This window comes from Euphorbia lathyris, chromosome 5, assembly GCF_963576675.1.
Source record: "Euphorbia lathyris chromosome 5, ddEupLath1.1, whole genome shotgun sequence".
Classification (NCBI taxonomy): Eukaryota; Viridiplantae; Streptophyta; class Magnoliopsida; order Malpighiales; family Euphorbiaceae; genus Euphorbia; species Euphorbia lathyris.
This window is the reverse complement of record NC_088914.1, coordinates 896,569-907,655: the sequence shown is the minus strand read 5'-3', so window position 1 is coordinate 907,655 and position 11,087 is coordinate 896,569. Positions and strand designations below refer to the sequence as shown.

Here is an 11,087-nt window from a genome sequence, read left to right as displayed (position 1 = left end):
CTTCCCGATTCAAAGGATACATTGCGATAACTAATGATGTATTTTCGAGATGTGTAAACCTCGTAAACTGGAATGTATATTTTCTTAAAACAATAGTGAAAAACAAGCGTAGAACATGTTATTGGTATCGATTTAGAAAAATATATATGCATGTGAAGCAGCAAATATCAAGCGTTCAAAACGAACGAGACATACAAAAGGTTCTCGAATGTTCAACCACTAGTACGTATGTAATGGTATCCTCGACGAATAGTAGGGTGATTTTATGAGTAGTTCAAGGCTTCCAAGGCGGGGGAGGAGGTGGGCTCGGGGGGTAGAGAGGTGGAACCGAAGAAAAGATTGTATTCTTATCAATGCCAATGCCACCGTTGGTAGTCAGAGAGACAAGTGCAGCAACTAGACCGGCATTTCCCGCTAAGGTAGGCTCCGAGTGGTTAAAACTATTTCGCACATCACGGAAGTTATCAAACTTATCGGGGCCTCCAACCATTGCTCCGGTAATATTATTAGGATTGGGTTTGGGGCTGTCAAACCATTTCCATCCGCCCTTGCACGAGTACTTGTTCTTGTCGTGAGGTATTGATGCTCCGCGGTGGTGCACATGTCTCGGGAACTTGGTGCCGTAACCTACCACATAGCTCATCTTCTTGGGATTTTTACCCAGAATGTAGTCTATCTGTTGCAAAAGCAGAAAATAAGCAAAGATGAGAACCATTGGTATCGACCATGTTATAAAACTCAGACCGAACTGGCTAGTCGAACCAGAACCAGTGCTACCCCTGTTTAATAATCCGGTGCAGCATTGAGGTCGCACCCTTATGCGTGAAAGAACATTTTCTCTAGTAATTGGTTAAAGGTTTGTAAAACCCATTTACTTATAAACTAGTGCAAATTCTCATTTCTTTCCTTATCCATTTTGAGCTTATAATATACCGTTAAAAAAGATCTCATAACATAGAATACATTGACGTATTTCAAGTTATTTTAAACTTCATTTATCCGTTATATATTTAAGGGCTAATACACATATATGCCCTTGAATTTGTCCGTTTTGTCACATATGCTCCTATATCAAACAAACACCTAAATATATCCTCATATTTTTCAAAGGCCTAATACATCACCAACTCTCTGAACTTGTCCATAAAATAGACTGGCTCCCTGAACTGTGTTAGTGTCTACCAGCTCCCTGAACTTACTTATTTCGTATCACCAGCTTCCTAAACTTGTCCATAAAAATAGATTAGCTTTCTGAACTTTACAAGTGTCTCACCAACTCCCTAAACTTGCTTATTTCGTAACAACTAAATACAAAAACTTATTAAACCTAAATAAGCAAGTTTAGGGGGAGCTGGTGATACGAAATAAGCAAGTTTAGGGAGCTGGTGAGACACTAATAAAGTTCAGAGAGTCAATCTACTTTTATGGACAAGTTCAGGGAGCTGGTGATGTATTAAACCTTATTCAAATGACACCAAAAATGCCTCCATATCACCTCTACATCACATGTCACTCCACATATATCAAATAAATAGCCACATATGTCATCGTAATTTTCAACGACCGACAAATATACCCTTAATGGTGTGATGACTAGACTAATAAAACTATGTCAAATAAAATTAACGTTCAAATAAGAGTATATTAAATATAAGGATATTTATGAGTATTAGCAAAAAAAAAAAAACCAAAATTTGTTTATAATTTTTTTTTTATATATAATTTATAAAAATAATTTTAAAATAATTACATATATTTACATATATAAATATTATTTATTTATTTATTACGTCATCCGGTCCGATCAATCCGAGTCATCCGGTTTGACCAAGTAACTCGTGACTCGGGTTTGATACCGGTCCGATTCTGATAACATTGGATATGATGTGATATACGTACTTGGGAAGTGGCGAAACTCCTAAGTTCTTTCAGAGTAATGAAATTGGGACCGCATTTAAATCCCGGAACACCGGTTGCGTTCAGATAATCGACAAACAGCGACGCCAAGAAGGCTGCATTAGCCACATACTGAAGAGGCTGTGGCTTTCCACGGTTTAGTTGGATCATTCCTCCTGCATCCATTTTGTAAAATAGATTCAAGCATGTTATATACAGGGATAAAGACCAAATTTAACGTTTTCGGTGAAGTGCAAATTTAACGCTAACATATTAAATGGTCTAAATTTAACTCTAATGTTTCTAAGGAAGATCAATTTTAGTCATACATTACCGAAAATTTGAAAAATCAGGTTTGGCTGATGTTTAACTGTCACATCATGCCTTCCAAACAATTTTGTCAATAAATTAAAGCAGTTTCGTACTTTTTTTTTTTTTTAATTATATTAATAACACAGTAAATATTTTAGACACTTAGGCAAAATAATCTGTGATTAACTTATAGGTAGCAGATTTAGTTTTTAGCATTTTAACAAAATTTTCTGTTTACTTTACCTGATATTTGCTGTTACGGTTTGCTTGTGGAAAAAACTGTTTTTTTCCAAAAAAATATGGATTCTATGCTTTTGTAAAAAGCTGTTTCGGTGAAGTGCTTATTTAGCCTTAACATATTAAAGGGCTAATTACAAATCTAGCCCAATTAAAAGGGTCCATTTACATATCTAACCCACTTTGCTTCAATATCACCAAATTAGACACTTTCATCCACTTTGGACAAGAATACCCATATTTCTATTCGATCCATTCTTCTTCTTCGATCGATTCTTCTTCTTCTTTCTTCTTCGATCGAATCTTCTTCTTCGATCGAATCTTCTTCTTCGTTCGATTCTTCTTCTTCTTCTTTCTTCTTCAATTGGTTCTTCTTCTTCTTTTTTCTTCTTCTTCTTCTTCTTCGGTTCATCTTCTTCAATTTCTGATACCAATCGTTAGTGATTATTGAAGTATTATGTTCAATTTCCCGTAGAAATTGTATGTTTTTAGCTTATATACATGTTTTTCTTGCTAATCTTGCCTCTTTCTTCATCTGTAATGGTATTGTTTCAATTTCCTCTATTTTCCACCATTTTCCGTCAATTTCCTCCATTGTTGTCGCATTTATGACGAATTTATCGCATTTCGTCACAAATGCGACACCACTTCGCAAATGTGACAACTGTTGTCGCATTTCGTCGCAAATGCGACAACAGCTGTCGCATTTCATCGCAAATGCGACAACTTGCTATCGCATTTCGTCGCAAATGCGACAACCGTTGTCGCAGATGCGACAAATCTTGTCGCATTTGCGACGAATTCGTCACAAATGCGACATTACAGCAGTTCAATTGTTAGATTTTTTTTCTTTCTTATTTTTTAAGATTTCCTTCCTAATCCTCTTCCGCAGACACTAGTTCTTCAAAGGTTGAACGAAACAAAATCTATTCTCTCTATAAACCACCGTCTTTTCGCCCGTTTGGGATGACGAGAAAGACGTGCATAATCTGAGAAAGAAGATGAATTGAAATAAGGGTATTCTTGTCCAAAGTGGATGAAAGTGTCTAATTTGGTGATATTGAAGCAAAGTGGGTTAAATATGTAAATGGACCCTTTTAGTTGGGCTAGATTTGTAATTAGCCCCATATTAAATGGTCCAAATTTAATGCTAATGTTTATGAGGAAGATCAATTTCAGCCTTATATTGTCGAAAATTTGAAAAAATTGGGTTGACTGTTATTTTAACTGTCACATTAGACCTTCCAAACGATTTTGTCGATAAATTGAAGCAACTTCGTACATTTTTTGTTGGTTTCCTATATGTTTGACAAAAATATACATGATTAGTAGCAAATTTAGTTTTTAGCATTTTAACGGAATTTTTGTAATTTTGTTAGTACGACATTAATTATCTTAGACATAATTGATATTTGGACAACGGTCTGAGGTGACAGTTAAATAACAGACAAATCGGTCTTTTCAAATTTTAGATAACATAGAGATAAAATTGAACTTGCTTGGAAATGTTAGAGTTAATTTAGTTTGGGTTAAATCTGCACTTCGTTTGAAACGTTATGATTATATTATATGATTATTATGATAGAACAAATAGATTTTAAGCACGTTATTTATAACGTAAATATCATTTTTACTTAACATACTGTTTAGTCATCCTATTTTTAAAAACACATTATAAAGTCTCTATTTTTTGTCACATGTAACATTTTGATCATTTTCTGTCTTTTTTTTTAAGATTTTTAACCGTTATATTCAGCATAAATAAGCAAACAAAAATAACTAAGTAAGGTCATTTTGTATCGCACTATGGCTGTTCGGAAACCTAAGATATATTTGGTTAAAAATCTAAAAAAATAGATAAAATAGCTAAAAGGTTAACGATGACAAAAGATAGACCTTATAATGTGTTTTCAATATAAGGGGACTAAACAGTATGTTACGTAAAAAAAACAGAGACTAATAAATTATTTACCCTTATTTATATGTACGCACCTCGAGTCCATTTGAAGACGTGGAACTTGGGAAGATAAGAGCACATAGAAAGGCTAGTAGCGTCCTGATACATCCGCAACATTTCTTCATAAGGGTATCCCGGGCTGAGGAATATTCGGTACCTTGTTAACAACAACATGGCTGCAGGTAACTTATTATCCCAACTCGGCACACGCAAGTCTAGATTACCCGAAAAGGCGTGGGCGTTCTGAGGAATGCCAGATCTTGTTGCCAAGTCGATATAAGAGACATTTCCCGTGGCATAATACAACCATGTAGAACCCCACATGTACTCATCATAATAGCCGGTAGAGTTGTAGAATGGCGCGATGTAAGGTTGCCCGCGAGAGTAACTGGTGCGTTTGTCTTTGTTCCGCGCAAAGTCGAACACCGTTTCCGCACCTTTCACTAGCTTTTTCGAATAGGCAGCATTGTCTTGGAAAACTATTGAGGCTGCTGCTAATGCTGCTGCCATTTCCCCCGCAAGTTCGGGGCCAGCTGTTACGAATAAGGAAGGTCGCTTATAGTCCATGTCCTCCGGTCTTTGCCAGCAGGTATGGTCATCTGGTGTCGTAGAACCATTCAGAGCTCCGCCCACCTATACATACGTAAAATTAGAGGTGACAAAGTACACATGACATGAAATACATAATTTTAGTGTTTGGGTTTAGTTTAGCAGGTAATATGTCATTTTTAGGTTGACACGAAACTGACGCGTAAATGTTTGGGTTGGATTAAGGTTGACATGCTAAACCGAAACGGCATGAATATTTAAAATCATTGTTATATTCTCTCGTGTTTTTACATGTCACTTTATTAATAAAGATAAGGCTTAATACATCAGTTGTCCCCTGAACTTGTCCAAAAAGGTTGATTGGTCTCTGAACTTACATTGTGTCTCATTCGCCCCCTAAACTTGTTTAAAGTGTCATGATTAGGTCCCTAAATCTATAAAAATGCCATAAAAATGTACAAAACATAAAGTTAATATGTTTGAAACGCTTAAAATCACGAATTAGGCCTTTATTTGATTTTTTTTAGGGATTTAGACAAATTGCAATGTATGTTACTTTAAACAAGTTCAGGGGGCAAATTGATCACTGTAAGTAAGTTCAGGGGTCAATAGGTCATTTTAAATAAATTTAGGTGGCCAATAAGTTATTTTAAGCAAGTTGATGGGGCTAACGAAATACCGTGTAAGTTCAGGGGGTCAATCAATCTTTTTGGATAAAATTAGGAGAATTTTGATGTATTAAGCCTAATAAAAAAAATTTATAACTATTACTTGCAAATATGATCTGAACCTCCTAAATTTTTATAATCACATTACATGTGTTCCTAACATGATATTACCCGACTTTTCGATGGTTAACTTTAGCATATTGATCTAAAAATGACATAATTTTTTTTTAAAAAAAATAGTACCATATCTTCATATATTTTTAAAAGTTATCATTAATATATATATAACACGAAAACACAACACGAAATCGATTGTGACATGGAAGTTTTTGAGTTGGGTTTGGATTTACTCATTTTGAAACCAACCCAAAAATAACATGACTCGAACACGATAATTTTCAAATCCACGTAAAATGACCTATTAACTTTATTGCGTGTTGAGCCCGAGAACGCCTTCTCAAATAACTTAGTCTGCGCAACTGAGTGGCATCCAGTTTCAAGTGGAAATTACTAATTTGACCTCACCTGACAATAGAGTTTGTCAATTCGGGTTGCACTAGAATTGAACGTTCGTAGCAAGTAATCGGTACCCCATTTAATGAGATCACGCGTATGGTCATACTCGCCAACTGCTCGATACTTGTGACTATATTCTATCACACTCCAACTCAACATTGTCATTGCATACGCCATCGGAAAATTGAACTTGATATTGTCTCCCGCATCATAATATCCTCCTATCAACCCTCCTTTAACATCGGTATCATTCATTCCGTCGTTCAGCCCCGAATCCCCCCTCCACGGTATCCCGTTACTCTTTGGCAATTTCCCAGCTACACCAAATGAATCACAAAATCAATTCAATATCAGCGACAGAAACAACCAGGTTGTCGCAAATATTGGATAAATTACAACTATAGTATCTAAACTTTTTCTCTTTTACATTTTGGTACCTAGACTTTATTTTTGCACAAAACAATACCTGAACTTAGGTTGACTGGACAATATAGTACTTAATCACCCGCTACAACCGGTTAACCAATAAAATATGAGTAAATTACAATCTGTGGTATCTAAACTTTACATTCTTTCACATTTTAATACCTAAATTTTATTTTTGTACAAGAAAATATGGTCGTGGTGGGTCCTGTTCTAGTATGGGAAGAAATTGTTTTAGAGAGAGAATGGAAAGATTAGAGATGGAAATGAATGACTAAATTGTCTTTAAAACTTAAGTGGATCCCACATTTAAGTAAAAGAGTTTGTGAAACTATGTCTCTTGTGCAAAATGAAGTTTAGGCACTGAAATGTGAAAGAAATCAAAATTTAGGTATCACAATTGTAACTTATCTGTATTTTTAACAGTAAATAATTTATTAGTCTCCATTTTTTTTACGTAACACACGGTTTATTCCATCTATTTTGAAAAGCACATTATAAGATTCATATTTTTTTATCATAGTTAACCTTCTGGTCATTTTTTTTCTATTTTTAACAAAATATATCTTAACTTTCAGGACAGCCATAATAATACAAAATACTCATGTTACTCTGTTATTTTCTGTCTGTCTGTTTATGCCAAATACCGGTTAAAATTCATAAAAAAAAAATAGATAGAATGACCAAAAGGTTAATGGTGATAAAGGATATGAACCTTATAATGTGTTTTTTAAAATAAGAGGAGTGTGTTAGGTAAAAATGAGAAAACTTAAATTATTTACTATATTTTTAAGGGTAAATAATTTATTATACTCCACCTTTTTTACGTAACAAATTGTTTAGTCCCATATTTTGAAAAACACATCATAACGTCCTTATCTCTTATCAATATTAACACTTTGGTCTTTTTGTCTATTTCTTTTAAATTTTTAACCGAACATATCTTAGCTTTCAGGATGGCCATAATGCGATACAAAATGACTATGTTGCTATGTTATTTTCTGTCTGTCTGTTTATACCAAAAATAATTGTTAAAAATCTTTAAAAAATAGATAGAATGACTAAAAGGTTAACAAAGTGACAAATGATAGAAATCTTATAACCTGTTTTTCAAAATATGAGAACTAAAGAATGTGTGTTAGGTAAAAATAAAGAAAACTAATAAATTATCTACTATATTTTTAATGGTTAACCGGTTGTAGCATGTCAATAGGTACTATAGTGTCTAGTCATCTAAAGTTCATGTATATTTTTTATGACAAAATGAAATTTAGGTACTAAAGTGAAAAGAGTATAAAATTCCGGTACTATAATTATATTTACCCCACAAATATTGGAAATAACCAAATCATCAACGGAATGTTTATGTTTACGACAAATATTTCCGTCGGGAATGTTATTGTTCGTTATGTTCTCTTCGGAGAGACATAATAGAATCGAAATAAGCCAACTTTTTACATTTCTAGGCATTAAACACATTTTTTTGGAGGATTAAGAATCACCGACGGCAATATCCATGTGAAGATTGCCTCAAATATATAAACTAATTCTTATGTTTACAACAGATATTTTTGTCGTGAATGTTTTTTTTTTTTGTTATTTTCTCTCCGGAGAGGCATAATAGAATCGAAATAAGCCGACTTACATTTCTGGGCATTAAACACATTTTTTTGGAGGATTAAGAATCAGCGACGGTAATATCCATGTGAAGGTTGCCTCAAATATATAAACTAACGAATTCACCAACAGAATTCTTATGTTTACAACAGATATTTCCGTCGTGATTGTTATTTTCTCTTCGGAGAGACATAATAGAATCGAAATAAGCCAACTTTTTACATTTCTAAGCATTAAACACATTTTTTTTGGAGGATTAAGAATCAGCGACGGAAATATCCATGTGAAGATTGCCTCAAATATATAAACTAACGAATTCACCGACGGAATTATTATGTTAATGAGGCATAATAGATCAAAGACATTATATCCATTTGGGTCCCCAAACTAAAGTTTTAAAGTCAATTAGGATCCTAAACTATCAAAATCATCAATCAGGTCCCTGAACTAAGCAAAAATCATCAATTAAGTCCTCATTCTATACTAAAATCAGAAACTGTGACTGTTTGGTATATACTGTAATAATCACTGTGTTGGTTCAAAATGAGTTTGGAGAAGAGGGTCTGAAACTGTTCAATCGAATGATTTTCGATTAGGCTTCAATTGATAATTTTTGTTTAGAATTGGAACTGAATTGATGATTCTTTATTAGTTCAGGGACCTAATTGATGATTTGGATAGTTTAAGGTCCTAATTGACTTTGAAGCCTTAGTTTAGAGAGCCAAATGGATATTATGCCTAATCAAAATAAGCCGACTTACATTTCTCGGCATTAAACACATTTTTTTTAAAGAATCAGCGACAGAAATATCCATGTGAAAATTGTTCAAATATATAATTCACCGACGGAATAATTGTGTTTACCGACAAATTTCCCGTCGGTGAATGTTATCTTTCGTTATTTTCTCTCTAGAGAGGCATAATAGAATCGAAATAAGCCGACTTACATTTCTGGGCATTAAAGAATAGAAGAGCCTTGTGAAGTGCAACATTGTAGCGGTCCGGAGGAGGCGGACGAGACTTATGCTCGGGCAAAGACTTGACGATAATCGTCGGAAGTGCAATGACAAGAAAAGCAAGAACAAGTGAATATAGAGTCCATTTTATAGCTTTGTGGCTGCAAACTATGCAACCAAAATCCACATATTTCTTCTTGTTCTTGGCTTGTTGTGGATAAAGTAACCAACTTTGTTGTGTTTCATCTAGATGATGATTGTGGTAATTTTGTTGTTGATGATCAGATTGAAATGCTGCTTTGTCAAAATCTGGTGTTGATTCTGTTGATTTAGTGTTGTTTATCTCAAATGATCCTCCCCAGTTGCTTCGGGACTGCATTTTCTTGTTCCGTTCTTATGGTTTTTCAGCTATGTTGCACGGAAACGGATAGGGGAAAAGGTGGGGAAAGTAAAGGAAAGGGACAGGAAACGCTACTGAAGAAGAGTTTTTGTGGAATATAGGTTTCTTTTTTCTGGGTTTTAGCTATATTGCACGGAAATGGACACGAAACGCTACTGAAGAAAGTTTCTGTGGAATATAGGTTTCCTTTTTTTGGGGGGGTTTAGCTATGTTGCACGGAAACGGACACAAAATGCTACTGAAGAAGAGTTTCTGTGAAATATAGATTTCTTTTTTTGTGGGTTTCAGCTATATTGCACGGAAACGGATATGAAATGCTACTAAAGTAGAGTTTATGTGGAATATAGGTTTCCTTTTTTCTGGGTTTTAGCTATGTTGCACGGAAACCGACACCAAATGCTCCTGAAGAAGAGTTTCTGTGGAGTAGAATATAGGTTTCCTTTTTTTCCTGGGTTTCAGCTATATTGCACGGAAACATATACTGGAAAAAGTTGATTCTAGGAAACCGGAAAGAGAAGGAGAGGGACATGAAAGGCGGAAACACTATTGAGGAAGAGTTTTCGTGGAACATATGTTCCTTTTTGTGGGTTTCAGCTATGTTGCACGGAAACGGATATTGGAAAAAGTTGATTCTGAGAAAATCTAGCTAGGAAACGGAAGAGTAAAGGGATACGAAAAGCAGACGCTACTGAAGAAGAGTTTCCATGCAACATTAGCTTCCTTTTTTCTGGGTTTCAGCTATATTGCAGGGAAACGGACACCGAGAAACGTTGATTCTGAAACAAATCTAGCTAGGAAATGGAAAAGTAAAGGAAAGGGATACGAAATGTGGAGGCTATTGAAGAAGAGTTTCCGTGGAATATAGATTGCCTTTTATGTTGCACGGAAATGGACACCGGAAAACGTTGATTCTGAAGAAATCTAGCTAGAAAAAGGGATATGAAATGCGGAGGCTACGGAAGAGGAGTTTCCGTGCAACATATGTTTCCTTTTTTCTTGGTTTCAGCTATATTGCACAGAAACGGACACCGGAAAATGTTGTTTCTAAAAAATATGGCTAGGAAAGGGATATGAAACTCGGAAACGCTATTGAAGAAGAGTTTCCGTGCAACATGGGTTTTGAGAGAAGCTTTGATTAAGAAGACATTCTGATAATTCTTAGTCTATATGTATGGTGATTAAAAGAGGGTTGTGAAAAGAGAAGATTAAGGAATGAAAATGGATTAGCAATAATTAATAGGTTTAGTGGGTGATTAATTAGTCAATAAAACGAGTTATTGCAAGATATGTAAAGTTGAATTGATCAGAGAGGAGAAAAAAAAAATGAGTTGACTTATTAATAAAAACTGAAAGAAAATGAAAGCTAACTGGTAAATGACAGAGGGATGTATGAATCATGAATGTGACATTCTGTCTCTCATTTTCATATTTAATTTTATATATATATAAAAAAAGGTTGCAAAACGCTAGATGCTAGTCGGGTGGACAAGGGTCTGGAGGATTAATTAGAGATTAATCGGATATAAATTTTTGTATTTTTTATTGGCCTAATACAC

The 11,087-nt window shown here is 34.6% G+C and overlaps 1 protein-coding gene across 1 annotated transcript; it reads right to left on the bottom strand.

Annotated features, from left to right (window-relative positions):
• On the bottom strand, positions 1-10,709 carry LOC136230248 (endoglucanase 7). The gene is made up of 5 exons (XM_066019257.1): positions 9,123-10,709; positions 6,145-6,452; positions 4,438-5,035; positions 1,900-2,072; positions 1-676 (listed from the first exon to the last, which is right to left on the bottom strand). Exons 1-5 carry the CDS (start codon positions 9,508-9,510, stop codon positions 275-277), a joined length of 1,869 nt encoding a protein of 622 aa, XP_065875329.1. The 5' UTR covers positions 9,511-10,709; the 3' UTR covers positions 1-274.
• Between the last annotated feature and the right edge of the window lie 378 nt (positions 10,710-11,087).

What these genes read in the sequence shown, in the direction of transcription:
- LOC136230248 (XM_066019257.1), bottom strand. Translation starts at nt 9,510, where the DNA reads ATGCAGTCCCGAAGCAACTGGGGAGGATCATTTGAGATAAACAACACT. An exon ending in TTGACAAACTCTATTGTCAG is followed by an intron (nt 5,036 to 6,144) that starts GTGAGGTCAAAT and finishes ACGTATGTATAG; the next exon opens with GTGGGCGGAGCTCTGAATGG. An exon ending in GGAGTTTCGCCACTTCCCAA is followed by an intron (nt 677 to 1,899) that starts GTACGTATATCA and finishes CTTTTGCAACAG; the next exon opens with ATAGACTACATTCTGGGTAA.